Source organism: Notolepis coatsorum (assembly GCF_963971535.1).
Source record: "Notolepis coatsorum genome assembly, chromosome: 10".
Classification (NCBI taxonomy): Eukaryota; Metazoa; Chordata; class Actinopteri; order Aulopiformes; family Paralepididae; genus Notolepis; species Notolepis coatsorum.
In genome coordinates this window covers 105,070,275-105,092,704 of record NC_140174.1, presented here as the reverse complement: position 1 = coordinate 105,092,704, position 22,430 = coordinate 105,070,275, and the positions used below count along the sequence as shown (strand labels likewise).

The 22,430-nt window shown below is 44.6% G+C and overlaps 1 protein-coding gene across 1 annotated transcript in view; it reads right to left on the bottom strand.

The window, feature by feature from the left end:
* The window catches only part of LOC311235245 (wings apart-like protein homolog), a 150,804-nt gene that overhangs the window by 57,413 nt on the left and 70,961 nt on the right, over positions 1-22,430 (bottom strand). The window contains exons 8-13 of the mRNA XM_084322656.1: positions 15,341-15,477; positions 13,230-13,341; positions 8,142-8,396; positions 6,401-6,512; positions 2,962-3,056; positions 2,696-2,772 (exon numbers count right to left, since the gene is read on the bottom strand). Of these exons, the coding sequence (XP_084178782.1) occupies positions 2,696-2,772; positions 2,962-3,056; positions 6,401-6,512; positions 8,142-8,396; positions 13,230-13,341; positions 15,341-15,477 (788 nt within the window). The remainder of the gene's footprint in view (positions 1-2,695; positions 2,773-2,961; positions 3,057-6,400; positions 6,513-8,141; positions 8,397-13,229; positions 13,342-15,340; positions 15,478-22,430) is intronic.

Here is a 22,430-nt window from a genome sequence, read left to right as displayed (position 1 = left end):
CAAAAAGTAAAATATTTACAATATATCAAATGCAACGTACATTTTTCTGGGGGGGATTATTACAGGCTAGGCATGTGTCAATGATTCAACCAACTCTTTTCAGAAAAGTGGGAGTATTTCATTTTTTATCTGACATTACAAGAAATCTAAAAATAAATGGTTATGATCAGGCTGAAGTTGAATTAAAGATTTATGACTGTTTAGACTGCATTACTCTCTGTCACAGTGATCTCCTGGTTGTTCCCCACTTAGATTATCTAACTATTGCGCTGCCGCAAGCAGAAACACTGGCCTGGCCTGCTTCTAAGTTCAGTGGCCTGACTGCAAAAAAAAAAAAAAAGAAATTATTTTTTTAGCTTTTTTGGAAATGTTTTCAAGTACCACCAGCAGTACCACCAAGTACCACTAGTGGTACGCATACCACAGTTTGAGAACCACTGCCCTAGACTATTTGATAGATTTGACATGGAATTGGAACCCAGCACATTATCAGATCACAGTTATTTACTCCTGAAGGGCTCATTTGGGAGACTGACATCCCGAGCCCCAAGATGGCGCTTTAACTCGACACTGCTGAAAAATACTGAATACATTCTATTCTATACACGCTGCCTCTCCATCCGACTCGGGAACACAACATTCTATCTGAATGCACACACTTATAGCGTTTTTGCTAGCTTCAGTGTGGATAACCCAAAGCCAGCAGATTGGGGGGGAAAAAGAGAATCCATATATTGCCCCAAGTTCTGTGTGAAAGGGGCTTTTGTCTCAACACTTCAGATAAATCCATACAAACACCTGGCAGAAAGTAGTCCAATACGCAATAGAATATTCGAAAATAAGAGAAATATGGAGGGAGAGAAAAAGTGAAAGAGAAAGAGCGAGAGGAACAAAGGGAGAAAGGGATGGAAATGAGGAAAAGAGTTTGAGAATGAGAGAGAGGCCAGACACGTTTCCTAATGGTGTGTGTGTGTGTGTGTGTGTGTGTGTGTGTGTGTGTGTGTGTGTGTGTGTGTGTGTGTGTGTGTGTGTGTGCGCGCACGTGAATATAGGTCAGTGTGCTAGCTAGCTAACCATGTGCATGGAGGCTAATTGAATTACCCCAGTGGGGCAGCTGAGGGCCTGGCAGTGAGACTGAGACGAGACAGCCTCTCTTTGTGGACCTACACCCCCCCCCCCCCCTCTCCTCCCTCTCCCAGACCTCCTGTAGGGGCTACGGACCGGTCACAAGGAGGACAGCCCAATCAATGGAGGCCTTTTGGATGCCAATGCCAAATACCGATATTGATATTTGCGGAGCACAATGACCAATACCACTCAACTCAATGACTGTGTTGTGAATGCACTGGAGATTTTGCAAGTGTTTATGAAAAAGTTATTTAGAATATTAATAACAGCAGTTTCGGTGCTGTGATAAGGTCGAAAACCAGACTGGAATTTGTCTAAGAAACTATTTTATGTAAAAAGTGTCCAGGTTACAATTTTCTAGTAGAGGATTAATAACTGCAGTTTTGAAAGCCTTTGGAAAAACGGATAGAAGAGAACTGTTAACTATTTGCAGTAAATCTGTCGCCAAGCAGTTATACAAATTTTTTAATTGATGCTCTTGTTTCCAGATTAGGGAATACATTGATTGAACTGTCCAAGATCATTGGAATAGAACGATGTAAATTATGTTCTGTGATGGATTTACCTTTAAATAGTAGATGGTATACGCTTTCACTATTATTAACGAGTTGGCAAGCTAGATGCTTTCAGACTTCTAATACTAACGAGTTAGCTAGCTGGAAGCTTTCAGACTGTATTATTAACTAGTTATCTAGCTGGAAGCTTTCAGTCTGTCTTATTATTAACGAGTTGGCAAGCTGGAAGCTTTTAGATGCAGAGAGCAGCAGCAAGGTCAGTTTAGGTCAGGTTGGGTCAGGTCCATGGCTAACTTGGTTTCCCAGCTGAGACAGGCCCAAGGCCAGGGGTGAAAGGCCAATGGTATGAGTGACAGGATGTTACAATCAGGAAACAGAGCAACAAAACAGTGTCTAATGAAAAGTGACTTCCACTGGCGATGGAAAGAGGCCGAGGCAGCAAGGAGACAATATTATTCATTCAGTATTATGACACAGAAACAGATAGAGCCAGGAAACAATAGCATTCATTCAGTATTAAGGCACAGAAACAGATGGAGCCAGGAAACAAAAGTATTGATTAAGCACACAGATGAACTTAGAAAAAAAAAAGGACAATGTATACAGTATGTGCTCATTTAATACTGACCATGTAAATAGACTGCATTTACACAGTCAAGTCCATAAATATTTGGACACAATTTTCATCATTAGAGTTTGCCAAAAAAACATTGAATAAGACATGTACAGTTTTGGAACATCATCCTATGGACAGATGAGACAAAGATAAACTTGTACCAGAATGACGGGACGAGAAGAGTATGGAGAAGAAAAGGCACTTTTATCCAAAGCACTTTACAACTTATGCCTCTCAATCACCCACTCACTCACACATTCACACACCATGCAAGGTGCCGACCTGCTCATGGAAAGCAGTTAGGGTTTTAGTGTCTTGCTCAAGGACACTTTGACATGCTGCTGGGAGGAGCTGGAATCAAACTGGGAACCTTCTGATCAGTAGACGACCACCTGAGCCACTGTCGCCCCATTTCACCGTGTGTGTGTATGCTCACCTAGCTGAAGAAGCGATGAGAGAGGAGTCTTTGTAGGCGATCAGATAACTCTGGTTCTCTGCGTTGTGGTCCGTTACCTACAGAGAGAGAGTGAGAGCGAGAGAGAGATGCATCACAGCCATGCTGTTGACCTGCACTACATATACAATGTAGGGGTTGGTGTGAGTAATCCATTGCTTTAGTACTCGCCATTTCAACTGAACTTAAGTAGTTTGAGGCCATGTGTGTGTGTGTGTGTGTGTGTGTGTGTGTGTGTGTGTACTTACACTCTCCAGTACCCGTAGACACCTCTCAGCCCCCCAGAGTGACACAACCAACATCTCATCATCCTCCTCGCTCAGATTATCTACACACTCTTTCACTAGAGTGGGAAAAGAGAGAGAGAGAGAGAAAAGAGAGATAGAGACACAGAGTGAGAGAGAAAGAGACAGAGACAAAGAGGGAGACGGAGAATGACTGATGAAAACAACACAGGAAGATATTCAAATTCCCTATTTTCCACATATTTAACCCTTTCACTGCCGCACTATGAACCGGTTAACCCTTTCACTGCAACAACTCACGGAAGGTTAACCCTTTCACTGCCACACAACCGCCTGTTAACCCTTTCACTGCCACATGACAGAAGGTTAACCCTTTACTATCACACAACCGACGGTCGTGAAAAGGGTTCAAAAGGGGAACGCCACCCAAATCAATAATTTATTTATTTCCATGAGCTCGGAAAGTTCGGTCAATATTTGTGAACATGAGCTAATCCTAAAGCCAGAACCCAGAGAAGTAAGAATCAAATAGCCCTTAATCTTCTAAAGCCGAGTGTCACGCCCCACACGATTAAATATCTTTGGAACCGTTTGTGATAAAGAATCACTTTAAACCAGGGGTTCTCAAACTTTTTTTATACCATGACCCTATTGTATTTAGAATTTTTTTTTGGCGACCCCACACTTAATGTATCGCGTAATTTCAACATGGAATATCAAAATAAAAGCACACGTTGTTGAACTTGATTATGCACATTTATTAGAAAATTTTATTACAGCACTATGTTATCAATACAGATTTATAAAACGAGGCATATTTAGCCAAAATATGTTGGCAGAACATTAAAAAAAGATTATAATAATTTGCGCAACCCCACTGTCACCTACCCATGATGACCCCACATTAGGTTGCAACCTGTAGTTTGAGAACCGCTGCTTTAAACTATATGTAGGAGCTATTTGATTGTTTTTGTGTTAAGTTTGTAGTTTGTTAAGTTCATCACTGGGTGGCAGCGCGGAGCGCATGGGTTTTTAATAAAGACACAGGTGTAGGCTATGTCAATCAAGTTATCTAGGTATGGGTGACGGAGAGATCCGACGGTTTTTATCGCACGAACACACGCACGTACCCTCGCTCGTTTTCCCACAGACACCTATTTGATTTAAAGTCGGCAGCAGCACGAGTCTCGGGACTTATTTTATTTGGAATATAATGACTTTATACGCAAAAGTAGCCTAGTTTTAAGTAAAAATATTATAAATCTACATGCCTTGATGATGTCATTCTTTTGTTTTGTTGTCATTATTTTGCCTATCAATTGTTTTTAAGCTCAATAAACTCTGACCGGAATTTCTCTCATTTGACCGGTAGGTTGAAATCTACCGGACACTGAGGCCGGCAACAATTTTTTCTAACGGAAACCCTGAATTGCGCGTCAAAGACGAGGAATCCCCGCACCCAACCAAGCGTCTATCAGGACATCAGGATAGTCACTACACTATATCTTAACCCGGGAGATTCTCTTCTTTCCCCCTAAATTATTCTTGGAGACCATCTTTCTACTTTACTCACAGCACAGACAGAAGAGACCGTCTTCCAAATGCGAGGCCAGCAAATCCACTGCATCTATGTATTTCTCACTGAGCTTTTAGCCTATAATCAATGGAAATGCTAGAAATTGTCACGTGGGCTGGGAGGACCAATGGCAAATTCCTATTGTTTCTCCATACTCCAGCTCTGCACTCGCAGATCAGGCTGCCATTCAGACACACAGCACGCAACAGAGAATAGAGAGAGAAGCTCGTCACTGGTTTAATAATAAAATGGCAGAAAGACATGAAAATAGGTATCATCTTCACTATTTATATTTATAATATTGTGTCTTCGCTGAATGGTTGGCAAGCCCATCTGTATGTAGATTATACTGTTTGTGTATTGTATTGCTGACTCTGTACAATTGGCCATTGAGAACTTACAACTTTCCTGTATCCCTCCAGGAAGCTCTCCTGGCACCTATATTCATATTTCATATTGCAAGTGTCCGGATGACATAATTCAGTACTCCATCTACAAAAAAACCTGTAAATAAAGTCGAAAAATGTGCCGAAAGGTCTGGATTATTACATATCTCGATGTGATCTATCAAGAAATATCTACAGCAAGAATTTTGGGTCTCAATGAATCCAAAATGACATTGTGGTTAGAAGTGGTGGAGAAGGGGAGCTCCTGTAGCTCACCGCGTACCTCAGACGCTATTTCGGCGTCGGGGACAACCGTGCGCGTCACGGATCTGGGGTACACGAGTTCGACTCCCGGACTCGCCGTATTTTCTCAGAGTGTCTTTCCCCCGATCTATACCCCATTCAACCTGTTTCTGTCGGTCATGCTTGACCAGAAAAAAGCGATAAACGCTAAAAGAACCAGCTGACTGGTCAAAGTTTAAAAAAAAAAAAGAAGTGGTGGAGAAAATAAAAGCTAGCATATAATGGTAATATCTGGTTAGGAGCGAGGGAAAATGGATGGATTATCCAATGGGGGGTCCGGGAGGGGGGGGGGTACGAGCTGGAGCATATGTGTGTAGGTTTTTAGATAACAGGTATTAAGGGTATATCCTATATAAGACAATTAACTAAAATGTGATCTCATTGGATGTGCACTGACAACTAATGGTTGTATATCTTATCGTGTGTTGTCATGTTTGTTTATGCGTTTGTTTAAAAAAAATAAAAAATAAAAAAAAAATTAAAAATTAAATTATATTTCCAGAATATTTGCTTAAAAGTACATACACAAGTAAATTAAGAATTGCTCCGCAATTACAAGGTCCATTTCCATGTTCTTGGTATCTAGGGACATCTATGGACCTCAGGGAATGTACCGTACTTTTCGGACTATAAGCCGCAGCTTTTCCCCCCATTTTTCGACCCTGCGGCTTATATAACGGTGCGGCTTATATGTGGACAAAACCCGAAAATCGAAATATTGCTTTTTTTACTGCATTGAAATGTTATTTATCTGTTCCCTTATTTGCTAAACTTAATACAACTTGTAAATGAGTTAATGTTATTTGTCCGACAGTATTGTGTCCCAATGGGAGTCATTCTCTGTAGAGGTGGGAACTTAAAGCTCAATATAAGAACGGCCATGCACCACCACTCACAGAATCGAGAAAGAGCAATCAATCTATCAATCCTTTCCGTGTCCGGGCCGGGTGAGGTTTCCCGTGTTGAGTCAAATTAAGCCAAAGGCTCCACTCCTTACATATGGTAATTAAACATTAAAACACATGCGGCTTATAGTCCAGTGCGGCTTATATATGTACACATCATTCAATTTAGCTGCTGCGGCTTATAGTCAGGTGCGGCTTATAGTGCGAAAAGTACGGTATTCCCAGTGTCAGATATATTGTGTCTGTATTTGCATGGAGGATTGGTGTGATACCTTTGTCCACTATGTGGTCCAGGCCTCCCAGTAATCTCAGCTCCTCTTTAAACCAGTCACCCGCTCTCTTAGAGGTCAGAGACAACAGCGTCTCCATCGCTAGATGACCTGTCTGGAAGAGGAGAGGAAGGGGGGGCAGGGAGAGGGAGAAGGGGTGGAGGGAGGAAGAAAGGGGTTGAGGGAGGAAGGGAGGGAGAAACAGAGGGGAGAGAGGAGGGAGGGAGAAACAGAGGGGAGAGAGGAGGGAGGGAGAAAGAGGGGAGAGAGGAGGGAGGGAGAAACAGAGGGGAGAGAGGAGGGATGGAGAAACAGAGGGGAGAGAGGAGGGAGGGAGAAACAGAGGGGAGAGAGGAGGGAGGGAGAAAGAGGGGAGGAGATGGAGAAACAGAGGGGAGGGAGGAGGGAGGGAGAAACAGAGGGGAGAGAGGAGGGAGGGAGAAAGAGGGGAGAGGAGATGGAGAAACAGAGGGAGATAAGGGAGGTGGGGAAACAGAGGGTGGAGAAGAGAGGTGGAGAAACAGAGGGGAGAGAAGAGAGGTGGAGAAACAGAGGGGAGAGAAGAGAGGTGGAGAAACAGAGGGGAGAGAAGAGAGGTGGAGAAACAGAGGGGAGAGAAGAGAGGTAGAGAAACAGAGGGGAGAGAAGAGAGGTGGAGAAACAGAGGGGAGAGAAGAGGTGGAGAAACAGAGGGTGGAGAAGAGAGGTGGAGAAACAGAGGGGAGAGAAGAGAGGTGGAGAAACAGAGGGGAGAGAAGAGAGGTGTAGAAACAGAGGGGAGAGAAGAGAGGTAGAGAAACAGAGGGGAGAGAAGAGAGGTGGAGAAACAGAGGGGAGAGAAGAGAGGTGGAGAAACAGAGGGGAGAGAAGAGAGGTGGAGAAACAGAGGGGAGAGAAGAGAGGTGGAGAAACAGAGGGGGGAGAAGAGAGGTGGAGAAACAGAGGGGAGAGAAGAGGTGGAGAAACAGAGGGGAGAGAAGAGAGGTGGAGAAACAGAGGGGAGAGAAGAGGTGGAGAAACAGAGGGGAGAGAAGAGGTGGAGAAACAGAGGAGAGAGAAGAGGTGGAGATAAGGACAGAGAGTGACAGATTCGTTTCCTTCTACAAATGAATGCACTTCATCATGCACCTCTTTAAACCCAGTGATTCAGCATGGAAGAAAACACACCTAAAGTCTGGCACAAAATTGATGTTCTGGATGGAGGTCTAGATGCTGGTTGTATATGGTTACACCTCTACTCCTTACTGTGATGTTCTGGAGGTCTAGATGTATATGTTACACCTCTACTCCGTACTGTGATGTTCTGGAGGTCTAGATGTATATGTTACACCTCTACTCCTTACTGTGATGTTCTGGAGGTCTAGTTGTATATGTTACACCTCTACTCCTTACTGTGATGTTCTGGAGGTCTAGATGTATATGTTCCACCTCTACTCCTTACTGTGATGTTCTGGAGGTCTAGATGTATATGTTACACCTCTACTCCTTACTGTGATGTTCTGGAGGTCTAGATGTATATGGTTCCACCTCTACTCCTTACTGTGATGTTCTGGAGGTCTAGATGTATATGGTTACACCTCTACTCCTTACTGTGATGTTCTGGAGGTCTAGATGTATATGTTACACCTCTACTCCTTACTGTGATGTTCTGGAGGTCTAGATGTATATGGACTTGGTTACACCTCTACTCCTTACCGTGATGTTCTGGAGGTCTAGATGTATATGTTACACCTCTACTCCTTACCGTGATGTTCTGGAGGTCTAGATGTTTGTTGTGGACCGTCTCACACAGTTTCCTGATCTTCTCCTTGACCTTGGTGATCTCTCGGGCACTGAGCTGGGCGGTGGTGGTGCAAGAGCTGGTGGCTGCGCCCTGGTCCTCGTCCAGGTCCAACTCCAGCAGCCGGATCATCAGGTCCAGACAAGATCGATCCAGATCCATGTTCAACCGGTCCCTGCTCAGGATGTACATCAGAGAGGCTGTGCACAACGCTAGGTTCTGGATGAGAGAGAGGGGGGAGGGGGAGGAAGAGAGGGAGGGAGGGAGAGAATGAATCATCTACAGAGCAGCTTCAGACTTTATACCTTATAGGGCTGACCTCGACTAGTCGAATAATCGATCGAAAGGAGCCGTAGTCGACTGCCAACCTGTTAGTCGAATGCAAAAAATAAAAAAATATATATAGAATTTGCTTTCCAAAAGCAATGAGGCCTTGAAGCGTGGCTAATGCTAATGGCGTACATTCAAGCGAAGCTAACTGCCTAATAAAACGGGCACAGAGGCACTGAAAGAGGATTTCACCTGTCTAATGAACACACTAGACAAATATCAAGATGCATCAAAAAATTATTATACAAATTTATTTTTTTGCATTCGCGGGTAGTCGCAAATTTTGGCCAATCAAAGTCGACTATACAAATCCTTAGTCGGGGACAGGCCTAATACCTTATGACATCACATATGTGTTTTAGCAGTCTAGTCTTCGGATTTGGGAGAATTGTTTGTGTTCACTGATATTCATAGACTGTCCATATGAATGTATGAATTGTTAAATTAGGCCCCCGCCCATGGGACCACATGTAACCCTGCTGGCCGAATCCCACCTCAACCGTCTCTCCCGTGTCTCCCTTCCCACTCTCATTAACACTTTGAATGCCCAGCAGGGGGCGCACATTTAGTGCTTGAATGCCCACATCCACTTCAATGTTAGCATTAATATCGCCTAATCTATGTTTTAAATTATGTGTCTAATCTGCCCGTCGCATTATCAATGACCTATTTCCAGTCAACATTGTCGAAGCAGATTGTTTTTTTATCGGTTCATTTCCGTTTCATAGCATTTAGAAAAACCCTCCTTTTCACGAAAAAAAAGAGGATTCCATGATAATCGCCCCGTACTGTAATATTCTAGAACGTTGTCATTTGTCGGCCTATTTATGAATCGTTTTCAAATAAACGCTAGATTATCGATAGTATATGTGTACGTGTGCACGCTAGTGCCGCGCGCTGAGAAATCGATTATCTTATTTCCTCAACAGCACACACTCACTCTCTCAGTTCCTGATCGCTCTTAGAGTCAAACAGCCATATCACAAAAAAAAGAAAAAGCTTATATCTCCGTGAAAACGGGTCAGATTATCCTAATACTGGTAAAATAGATTCCTTACCTGAGATCAGATGGTATCCAAATGGATTATTCCAATTCCTGATCGCCATTCCGAAAATCGATCCTTTTATTGATCCACCGCGTATACTGTAAAAACACATAATCCCTGCTGCTCTGAGGGTCCAGCATGAAGCTGATCGACCCCCGGTTACATGAGTGAGAAGTAAAATGTGGAGTCTGGGTCTTTTTTTCTCATGCCTTTTCATTGAGTCCAATCCAAAAGGGTGAATTACCATCTGGGAGACGATAGGGGGTGCTTTTTTCACATCTGAGCGTCTGGGGTGGCTGATTTTCCAACGGTAGACTCGGTTGATGAAATATGAATTCTCGTTATGGGCATTCAACCCGCGGGGGTAAACCCGAGAAAACTCGGGTTGGGCATCCAAAGTGTTAAGGAAAGAACACCAAAGGGAGTGGACTCTCCACACTCATTTATCCAACTAGAAAAAGAAGGAATCTCTGTAAGTCTGTCCTTCACATTATCTGCAGAACTGCTCATCCCATCGACTGAACACTTGGCACGTGTGTTGCTGAGTGTAGAGTTTAGTGTGTTCTTGAGAGCGCTGCAGGTGTGTTGCTGAGTGTAGAGTTTAGTGTGTTCTTGAGAGCGCTGCAGGTGTGTTGCTGAGTGTAGAGTTTAGTGTGTTCTTGAGAGCGCTGCAGGTGTGTTGCTGAGTGTAGAGTTTAGTGTGTTCTTGAGAGCGCTGCAGGTGTGTTGCTGAGTGTAGAGTTTAGTGTGTTCTTGAGAGCGCTGCAGGTGTGTTGCTGAGTGTAGAGTTTAGTGTGTTCTTGAGAGCGCTGCAGGTGTGTTGCTGAGTGTAGAGTTTAGTGTGTTCTTGAGAGCGCTGCAGGTGTGTTGCTGAGTGTAGAGTTTAGTGTGTTCTTGAGAGCGCTGCAGGTGTGTTGCTGAGTGTAGAGTTTAGTGTGTTCTTGAGAGCGCTGCAGGCAGAACTAGCGGGAGCCAAGCGACCGAGCCGTTCTTAAGCAGGAGGCACGTGGCACCAACGGCAACACGCTTCCAAGGGGCACAGCACAAATGAAAACACATAATAAAATAAACATTTAAAAAATCTATGTTTTGTCATGTAACTTTAGTATAAAATCCCAAGCGATACATGGAAGAGAGCTTCTAGGGAAGTGTAAAGAACCCAATCTGGAAGGCTTTTAAAACAAGTGGTGCATGGGGTGGTAACACACAGATGACTGATCTTCCACTAGGAGCCACATGCACTACTGCTGTGTTAGGAACCCAGGATGATGATTAGATATCCAGGGTTCCCACAGACATTGCAAAATGAAATTCAAGGACTTTCAAGTACTTTTCCCAGCACTATTTTTTCATTTGAACACATTCCCGCCCGACCACGGACATGTCCGTGTTTCGGCGCCATGCTTAACACTTTCAGTGCTGGCCGTGTTTTCCTTTTTACCCCCTTGAATGCCGCCACCCACTTCAATGATAGCGTTAAAAACGCATAATCTATATTTTAAATTATGGCTATGTGTCTAATCTGCCCGTCGCTTATCAATGACTTGTTTGCAGTCAACATTGTCGAAACGGATTGTTTTTTTTAATCGGTTCATATCCTTTTTATAGCATTTCGAAAAGCTATCGTTTTCTCAAATTTCAGGAAAATAGAAAGATTCCGTCATAAACGGCATTTATTGGAATATTCTCGAATACACTAGACACGTTGTCATTTGTCGGCCTATTTATGAATCGTTTTCAAATAAACGCTAGATTATCGATAGTATATGTGTACTTATGCATGCTATAGAAGCGAGCTGAGAAATCGATTCTCTTATTTCCTCAACAGCACACACACACACACACACACACACATATACACATACGGGACACGCTGTTATCTCAGTGAAAACAGCTCTGATTATGCTAAAACTGGTAACATAGACTCCTTACCTTAGATCAGATGTTCTCCAAAAAGATTATTCCAATTCCTGATCGCCATTCCAAATATTGATCGCGTTTATTGATTGATTATTGGCTGCTGTAAATATATATTCCCTCTTCATCAGATCCCTCGCCAGCATAGTGGAGCCAGTAGGCTCCCCCCCCACAGATCCACCAGTGTAATCGAATGGCCTGCAGTTACACAGGGATAGACGATAGGGGGCGGTATTTTCCCATCGGAGCTCCTAGAGGGGCTGCTGTACCAACGGGAGACTCGTTTGATGAAATATGAATTCAGATTGCTAATAAAAATAAAAAGCGACAATTAGCGTCGTCGGCACTCAACGGGGGGCATGAAATAACGACATATGTCGTGGCTGGCACTCAGTGTTAAAGGGCCAACCACGGACATGTCCGTGGCAAGGTTGTTTTGGCTTTTATTCCATTTTAATAACCTACTCAATGTCACCGAGCGGCACTGCAGATTTACCCCACTCTTGGAATTCTGAAAAGTTCATTACCGTCCAGATCCTCGTAGGGGCGCTGTCTCGATAATGCAGTGTTCCCTGTAGCAGAACGGTGCCTTATTTTTTTTGACTTTCAACAGAGTTTCCAGTTAGCTGGATTCTATACGTGTAGCCTGTAGTTTGGAATACCTTTTGCGACGCCGAATTCACTATGCAGTAAAGGAATATATCATCAGCCAATGGACATATCGATCTACCAGATGGATCCTTTTGGGGATCCAACCGGCTCACGGTAAGATCTTTTTCACGTAAATTACATGCTGATCGGGCCTTGTTCTCATACCCAACCAGCCGATCAGCGAATGTGGCTACTGAGGCTAACGCGGCTATTGGTAATGAATCATCAGAAACGACGTCCCCCGCCCCCCCGCCCCTTTCATGCATTCATGGTGGACGATGAATACCGACAATATGCATTTTGCGTTTTAGCTCTAGCTTCTGTAGTACCGAAACGCTGTTCGATTTAATGTTATTAGCTTAGCGCCCTGTATCTCGCCTTCCAGGAAATATACTAGTCCAAATCCCATATAACGCTTATATTCACGAGGCTATAAAATGAGAACGTATTGATGAAAAAAGTATTTCTTTAAGCCATTTTGAAGGGACGGTTTATGGTCTCAATTGACAATGAGAATGGACAGATAGCAATACTATAAAGTATAGATTTAGCTCTACAAACAGCCCCACGCACAATGAATACGTGTTATGATAAGGTGGCCGTGTACAGTGGGTCCGTCTATTACCCGTGGCCGTCAATGTGTTAAAAAGGGCATTTAAAAGGATACAATTCCTTTTTAAATGCTGTTTATAGAAAAATATATATGATCCAATATGTATGGCTTAAAACCAATTTCCGACAATTAGTTACTTTACACTTAAACAATTATATTTCTTGATTCAGAACAATTTAATCATGGATGAACAAAACGTTCAATGTGAATGGTTGATTTGAATTTCAAGGACTTTTTAAGCACCTTGTTAAAAAAAGGGCTGTTTAAGGAATTCCAGGCATTGACTTTTTTTATCAAGAATCAAGCACTTTAAGTACTTCAAGGACCCTGGATATCACTGTAGTTGAGGAGATACCTGTGAATAAATTAAACCTGTGATCAGAACAGTCACTCCAATATATATGCTCCCATTGGCCTAACTTTTACTGAATGAAATAACTATTCTACAATTTTCTAGGGGGTCCTCCAAACACACTTTGAGAATCACCGCCTTACCGGGTGTTGTGGGGCATCGATGAGGGTTTTGAAGACCTGGGCCACCTTCCCTCTGGCTCTCAGGTGCATCCTGAAGCTGGGCATGGCACAGCGCGTAGCCAGGCTGATAACACTGAGGAACACACACAGGTATGTTACATTCAAAAGAGATGATACCACTGAGGAATACAGACAAGGGTAGGTTAACATTACAGGGTCCCTGCTGGTTTCAACAAGACTTTTTAAGACCACTTTGAATACAATTTAATACCCATTTCACGGCCATACTGGCAAAAATGTTTGAAGGAAAATTACTAACTGAAAACGGGGAACTGAAAACATTTAATTGCTCTGCAAATTCATCAATCCACTCACCTCAAGTCAACTAAGATTTAGTTGATTAATCAAAAAGAATATTTTTATTCATTGAAGATTTACAAGCACCAATATATTGATCTTTGATTAATACTAAATTCCTAAAAACCATGCCTGTAGAGGGGTAGGCCAGTCTTTCCTAAGGCAGAGTGTATTGTGGTCTAGGCCAGTCTTACCTAAGGCAGCGTGTATTGTGGTCTAGGCCAGTCTTACCTAAGGCAGAGTGTATTGTGGTCTAGGCCAGTCTTACCTAAGGCAGTGTATTGTGGTCTAGGCCAGTCTTACCTAAGGCAGAGTGTATTGTGGTCTAGGCCAGTCTTACCTAAGGCAGAGTGTATTGTGGTCTAGGCCAGTCTTACCTAAGGCAGAGTGTATTGTGGTCTAGGCCAGTCTTACCTAAGGCAGAGTGTATTGTGGTCTAGGCCAGTCTTACCTAAGGCAGAGTGTATTGTGGTCTAGGCCAGTCTTACCTAAGGCAGAGTGTATTGTGGTCTAGGCCAGTCTTACCTAAGGCAGAGTGTATTGTGGTCTAGGCCAGTCTTACCTAAGGCAGAGTGTATTGTGGTCTAGGCCAGTCTTACCTAAGGCAGAGTGTATTGTGGTCTAGGCCAGTCTTACCTAAGGCAGCGTGTATTGAGGGGTAGGCCAGTCTTACCTAAGGCAGCGTGTATTGTGGTCTAGGCCAGTCTTACCTAAGGCAGAGTGTATTGTGGTCTAGGCCAGTCTTACCTAAGGCAGAGTGTATTGTGGTCTAGGCCAGTCTTACCTAAGGCAGAGTGTATTGTGGTCTAGGCCAGTCTTACCTAAGGCAGAGTGTATTGTGGTCTAGGCCAGTCTTACCTAAGGCAGAGTGTATTGTGGTCTAGGCCAGTCTTACCTAAGGCAGAGTGTATTGTGGCCTAGGCCAGTCTTACCTAAGGCAGAGTGTATTGTGGTCTAGGCCAGTCTTACCTAAGGCAGAGTGTATTGTGGTCTAGGCCAGTCTTACCTAAGGCAGAGTGTATTGTGGTCTAGGCCAGTCTTACCTAAGGCAGAGTGTATTGTGGCCTAGGCCAGTCTTACCTAAGGCAGTGTATTGTGGTCTAGGCCAGTCTTACCTAAGGCAGTGTATTGTGGTCTAGGCCAGTCTTACCTAAGGCAGAGTGTATTGTGGTCTAGGCCAGTCTTACCTAAGGCAGTGTATTGTGGTCTAGGCCAGTCTTACCTAAGGCAGAGTGTATTGTGGTCTAGGCCAGTCTTACCTAAGGCAGTGTATTGTGGTCTAGGCCAGTCTTACCTAAGGCAGAGTGTATTGTGGTCTAGGCCAGTCTTACCTAAGGCAGAGTGTATTGTGGTCTAGGCCAGTCTTACCTAAGGCAGAGTGTATTGTGGTCTAGGCCAGTCTTACCTAAGGCAGAGTGTATTGTGGTCTAGGCCAGTCTTACCTAAGGCAGCGTGTATTGAGGGGTAGGCCAGTCTTACCTAAGGCAGCGTGTATTGAGGGGTAGGCCAGTCTTACCTAAGGCAGCGTGTATTGAGGGGTAGGCCAGTCTTACCTAAGGCAGAGTGTATTGTGGTCTAGGCCAGTCTTACCTAAGGCAGAGTGTATTGTGGTCTAGGCCAGTCTTACCTAAGGCAGCGTGTATTGTGGCCTAGGCCAGTCTTACCTAAGGCAGAGTGTATTGTGGTCTAGGCCAGTCTTACCTAAGGCAGAGTGTATTGTGGTCTAGGCCAGTCTTACCTAAGGCAGAGTGTATTGTGGCCTAGGCCAGTCTTACCTAAGGCAGCGTGTATTGAGGGGTAGGCCCGTCTTCAGGCCGGTAGCCAGATACTCAAAGTCATCAGTGAACTCCTGGTTCTCTCCAAACTCCACCACGTCATTGAAGTGCTTCACGTTGTGGACCACTGTGTACAGCTGGAGAGGAGAGAGGTCTGTTACATGCGTGTGTGTGTGTGTACCTTGGGCACAGTCATTGTGTCCATAAAGTAGTCTTTAGCAGAGGAAAATACAGTGTCTTTATTTAATAACATTAATAATAATAATAATAATAATAAACTGTATTTGTACAACACCTTTCATACAAGAATCGCAGCCCAAAGTGCTTCACGGCAGTAAAATACATAAAATGAACAAATACGAGTAAAAGCAATGCAGATATATGGATAGAGAATGATATGCGTAGCTTACTTTTGAAAAAATCTGTTCTGAATGTTACCGGAAGCCAGTGCAGAGTAGCTAACACTAAACACTGGACTAATTACACAGGAGGCCAGTAAGGAGTGAATTACAGTAGTCAAGTCGACTTGAAAAAAAAAAAAAAAAGCATGGATCCGTTTTTTCAGCGTCCTTTTGATTTATAAATGGTCATGCTTTAGCTATGTTTCTAACGTGGAATAATTATATTTCTGGCACATTAGGAGACACACTGAAGGACGTTATCAAAGAGTGCCGGTGTCTTCTTCTTCTGCTAATATACTAACGAAGACCTTGAATCCGCGGTGAGAGACTGTTCCCTAAGGTTGAGCTGTGCTCACATCTGCCACTGTTAAGTTGTCTTTATTACCATCAAAACACATCCATCCCGGAGGAGCAGATGATATAAGAAGAGAGGAAGAAGGAGAGAGGAAAGAGGAGAGGATATTAGAAGGGATGAGGAAGGAGAGAGTAATGAGAGGACAGAGAAGAGAAGGAGCGAGCCAGGAAGGAGAAGGGGAAGGAGGAGGAGGATGAAAGGATATTAACAATCCCGTTTAATAATCTATCTGCCCTGTGGGACTGAGTAGTTTGTTTTGTCGAATACAGTATGTTGTCAATGTGTAAATGCAGTTCATCATCAGTCAGTGTGTTGTGTGGCCAACTCATGTGGCGTGACATGTCAGGAGTGACATGTTTGAATTGATTTGTCTGTGGGTGGATACCTGTGAACCTGCTGTCTAGGGTATAATTAGCTGCTATCAGAGCAGGTGTGTGTGTGTGTGAGAGAGAGAGAGAGAGAGAGAGAGAGAGAGAGAGAGAGAGAGAGAGAGAGAGAGAGAGAGAGAGAGAGCGAGAGCGAGAGCGAGAGCGAGAGCGAGAGCGAGAGCGAGAGAGAGAGAGAGAGAGAGAGAGAGAGAGATAGAGCGAGAGAGAGAGAGCGAGAGAGAGAGATAGAGCGAGAGATAGATATACAAACAGATACGGAGGGAGAGTCAGACACAGAGAGGAAACGGAGATACACACGCAGATAGACACACAGAGAGATAGAGACAGAGAAAGGGAGGAGGGAGGGACAGAGTATGTGGAGAAGAAAAGAAGGGGAAGAGAAGAGAGCTCAACACGCAGGGCACAAACGAGAGCCAGCGTCTGGTTACATTGGAATCATAAAAGATAATAAAACAATATAACAGACAATCCCAGAGACAGTTTGACCGTGCGTCAGACTCAGGACACTTAACGATTACTTGACTGATATGAAGCCTGTACACGGCAGGGCTAGAGTTTAAGGACCCGATAAAAATAGAATCAGTGAGGATGTAAATTAATTTACGAATTTACAATGAATGGTGATGAAAATTAAACTAACTCCACCAGCCTCTGACCTCATGACAGCAGAGCTAAAGACCCTGAACCAGCAGCCTCTGACCTCATGACAGCAGAGCTATAGACCCTGAACCAGCAGCCTCTGACCTCATGACAGCAGAGCTATAGACCCTGAACCAGCAGCCTCTGACCTCATGACAGCAGAGCTATAGACCCTGAACCAGCAGCCTCTGACCTCATGACAGCAGAGCTAAAGACCCTGAACCAGCAGCCTCTGACCTCATGACCGCCAGACCCTGAACCAGCAGCCTCTGACCTCATGACAGCAGACCCTGAACCAGCAGCCTCTGACCTCATGACAGCAGAGCTAAAGACCCTGAACCAGCAGCCTCTGACCTCATGACAGCAGAGCTAAAGACCCTGAACCAGCAGCCTCTGACCTCAGGACAGCAGAGCTAAAGACCCTGAACCAGCAGCCTCTGACCTCATGACAGCAGAGCTAAAGACCCTGAACCAGCAGCCTCTGACCTCATGACAGCAGAGCTAAAGACCCTGAACCAGCAGCCTCTGACCTCATGACAGCAGAGCTAAAGACCCTGACCAGCAGCCTCTGACCTCATGACAGCAGAGCATAAAGACCCTGAACCAGCAGCCTCTGACCTCATGACAGCAGAGCTAAAGACCCTGAACCAGCAGCCTCTGACCTCATGACAGCAGAGCTAAAGACCCTGAACCACCAGCCTGACCTCATGACAGCAGACCCTGAACCAGCAGCCTCTGACCTCATGACAGCAGACCTGAACCAGCAGCCTCTGACCTCATGACAGCAGACCCTGAACCAGCAGCCTCTGACCTCATGACAGCAGACCCTGAACCACCAGCCTCTGACCTCATGACAGCAGAGCTAAAGACCCTGAACCACCAGCCTGACCTCATGACAGCAGAGCTAAAGACCCTGAACCAGCAGCCTCTGACCTCATGACAGCAGAGCTAAAGACCCTGAACCACCAGCCTCTGACCTCATGACAGCAGAGCTAAAGACCCTGAACCAGCAGCCTCTGACCTCATGACAGCAGAACTAAAGACCCTGAACCAGCAGCCTCTGACCTCATGACAGCAGACCCTGAACCAGCAGCCTCTGACCTCATGACAGCAGACCCTGAACCAGCAGCCTCTGACCTCATGACAGCAGAGCTAAAGACCCTGAACCAGCAGCCTCTGACCTCATGACAGCAGAGCTAAAGACCCTGAACCAGCAGCCTCTGACCTCATGACAGCAGAACTAAAGACCCTGAACCAGCAGCCTCTGACCTCATGACAGCAGAACTAAAGACCCTGAACCAGCAGCCTCTGACCTCATGACAGCAGAGCTAAAGACCCTGAACCAGCAGCCTCTGACCTCATGACAGCAGAACTAAAGACCCTGAACCAGCAGCCTCTGACCTCATGACAGCAGAGCTAAAGACCCTGAACCAGCAGCCTCTGACCTCATGACAGCAGAGCTAAAGACCCTGAACCAGCAGCCTCTGACCTCATGACAGCAGAGCTAAAGACCCTGAACCAGCAGCCTCTGACCTCATGACAGCAGAGCTATAGACCCTGAACCACCAGCCTCTGACCTCATGACAGCAGACCCTGAACCAGCAGCCTCTGACCTCATGACAGCAGAGCTAAAGACCCTGAACCAGCAGCCTCTGACCCTCATGACAGCAGAGCTAAAGACCCTGAACCAGCAGCCTCTGACCTCATGACAGCAGAGCTAAAGACCCTGAACCACCAGCCTCTGACCTCATGACAGCAGAACTAAAGACCCTGAACCAGCAGCCTCTGACCTCATGACAGCAGAGCTAAAGACCTTGAACCAGCAGCCTCTGACCTCATGACAGCAGAACTGTCTTTTTACACTCTTTACACTCTGTAATAACACAAATGTTACTTAAGCTGTAAAACTAAACTAAGTATAAACTTCTCAATTTCAACATTGTTATCACAACCCACAACCTAAAACCCCTCCCTACCTCAATCTTGCAAACCGGTCCTACCCACCCCACCCCCCCCCCCCCCCCCCCCCTATTATCACTATTGGAACTCCACTGTTTTCTCACTGTGCCCGCGAGTGTTTGCAGGGTTAGTTTAGCTTAGCTAGCGGTAGCAGCTAGTGTTAGTTTAGGTTTTTACCGCAACGTGGGGATACATGAATGGTGAGGATGCAAAGCACGTTAAGATGCATTGGACCCGTTGCGCGCAGAGTTTTCACTGCACAAAAAAAGGGACTTATTTGCAAGGCGCACTGGTGGGCCTAGTTCTAATTTTGGGTCGCACTGACCCAATGCGACCAAATATGTGCACTCTGGAGCACTGCTGTAATGTCTACTCTTGCCACACAGGCGTTTCACGTGCAGTTGTTGTTGGGCGTATACGTAGCTAAATTGGGCTACTTCTGATTGGTGAGCAATGGCTGGTACACGTAGAGCACAGCACTTCTGATTAGTGAGCATGACTGTCTGACACGCAAACCACGGTCTATGCCTATTATGAAATGACAATTGCACATCATTGAAGGTCCGCGCTGGTCTCTGTCTATTATGAATTACAATTGGATTCTTTTATAACTGAGCAGGTTTTAAGGTACCGAAATGTGTCACATATTGATCTAATGTGAATCGGTACTCTGTAGTACCGACGTAATTCGGTCAGTACCCTTAAAAGTAAAATGGTTTGGTAACCAACCCTACCGGCCTCTGACTTCATGATGGCTGCAATGGGGAATTCAACCCAAGTTAACGGAGGTAGTTAAGCTTTCTAGTATTAATGTTTGAAGAGCGCTTGATGTTCACGAAACGTTACTGATGTTTGCTCGCTAATGAGTCAGCAGCCAACATCACCAGGATACAATGAGCTGACCATAAGATTAACACATTCCCGGCCAATCACGTATACGTGATTCGGAAGCCATGCTTAACACATCCACCGCCATTCACGCTGTAACATGTGATTGCCCGCCATGCTTTGACCGCCAGATCTCGCTGTACAGCGTGATTGAGATCAATATTTAATTTTTTCACCATGGCATCATAATTAATATATACACCTCCGGCGCTGCAGCTGGACCCTACGGCTCAATGCAACAATGGCTCAATACCGCCGCCTGGTGGATGGTCGGGCGAGTTACACTCGGAACAGGAAGTGAGAGGTGTGCGTCGATTAAATTCATCCGGCCGTCAGATATTGTCGCAAGGCTCCCGACAGACACTATGTACATAATGGATCGCTTTATAAACGTAATAATCGATATGATTTCGGCGTTTATTGCGACATACAAACCAGATATGGACCTAGGCGATCGGCGTCGTATACCTGGGATCTTTCACCGCCAGTCTCATTGACGCACGGTAAGAGGACGCTAACGTCATTTTCAGCCCAATTGTTCATTCATTTCACTGCAAACCGATCTGATCAATATATCACCCATACTACATAAAGCATTTACTGACGATCACGGAATTATAAACGACCCCCCCCCCCTTTCCTCCGCGCATGACGCATAACGTATAGGATCATATACAGTTGAATTTTTTAATATAGCGTGTATCGGGAATAAACGGCAATCGATAATCTATATATGCATTTAGGCCTATAACTCACATTCTAGGAATTACTGCAGAAAACGATAAAAACACTTATATTCTAGAAGGTATTTTTGTATGAATGTTTGAATGAAAAAGTATAACGTTCCTACATCCTGAACGATAGATAATCGATGTTGAATGGGCCATAGTAATGTCAATTTTGCAATACAATTTAAAAAGTTATAGCCCTGCAAAGAAGATGAACATCTCCATAGGCTTACAGTGCTGGCAGACTGGCTATATTGATGGATATAAGTTATGGCAGGGAATGTGTTAAAGGGCCAATCACGTATATATATGTGATAAGCTTGTTTTTGCTTTTTATTGCATTTTAATAACCTACTCAATGTCACGGAGCGGGCACTGCAGATTATACCCTAGTCTTGGGATTCGGAAAAGTGCATTACCGGCCAGATCCTGGCAGTGGCGCTGTCTCGAGAATGGAGTACTCCTTGTTTTCAGACCGGATGTTATTTTTTTTCATTCAGGCCTAGTTTTTCTGTTAGCCTGAAGCGAGGGCTTCAGCCGATCGCCTGGAATACTTTTTGTGACGCGGAATTCAGTATGCAGTAAAGGAATATAGCATCAGCCAATGGACATATCGATCTACAGATGGCGATCAATAACTGGGAAATCCTTTTTGGGATCCAACCGGCCACAGGTAAGAACGATTTCACGTAGATTTCATGCTGATCAGGCCTAGTTATCATAGCCAACCAGCCCATCAGTGAATGAGGCTACAATAACGAATGCCGTTATTGGAATCGATAATCAGAAACGACGTCCCATGCCTAAACTTAACCGGCGAAAGAATGCACGTTAAAAATATTGCCATTCTCTAAGACAAACTCTAACCTTAACCAGCTCCTTAACAGCGCCTAAACTTAACCCTTCTAACCTTAACCAACTCCTAAACAATGCTTAAAGTTAACATGCCTAAACTTAAAGGGGAACTCCAACATTTTGGGAAATTAGCTTATTTAACATCTTCCCTGGAGTTAGACAAGAAGATGCATACCTTTTTTGTCTCTGTGCGTGCATTTTAGCTTTGGGAATAGACGCTCCGTTAGCATAGCTAGCTTCATCACTGGAAGTGAGGCAGGACAGTAGCCTTACAGTGCCTTACAGTGTATTGCAAGGTCTGACATTGACCAAACTTGATATGCATGACCTTGGTGGGCTCTAGGTCAACTCCTGAAAAGGGGGTCAATGTCAGACTTTGCAATCAAAAGTTAGGGGGCTAATAACCCTTGCCATAATTTCAGTGCGCCCCCTAACTTTTGATTTAAATTTAAATAGCAGCAATCTTGTTGAAAATGTAACGTTACTAAATGCTCCGAGCATAGCACCGGAGCTCTCTCTCTCTCTCTTGTTATCTTTAAATAAAAATCAAAACTGTACTAACTAATACAAACATCTCTCTCTCTCTCTCTCTCTCTGTCTCTCTGTCTGTCTGTCTGTCTCTCTCTCTCTCTCTTTAAATAAAAATCAAAACTGTTACTAACTGTAATACAAACAGTTCTCTCTCTCTCTCTCTCTCTCTCTCTCTCTCTCTCTCTCTCTCTCTCTCTCTCTCTCTCTCTCTCTCTCTCTCTCTCTCTCTCTCTCTCTCTCTCTCTCTCTCTCTCTCTCTCTCTCTCTCTCTCTCTCTCTCTCTCTCCTCTCTCTCTCTCTCTCTCTCTCTCTCTCTCTCTCTCTCTCTCTCTCTCTCTCTCTCTC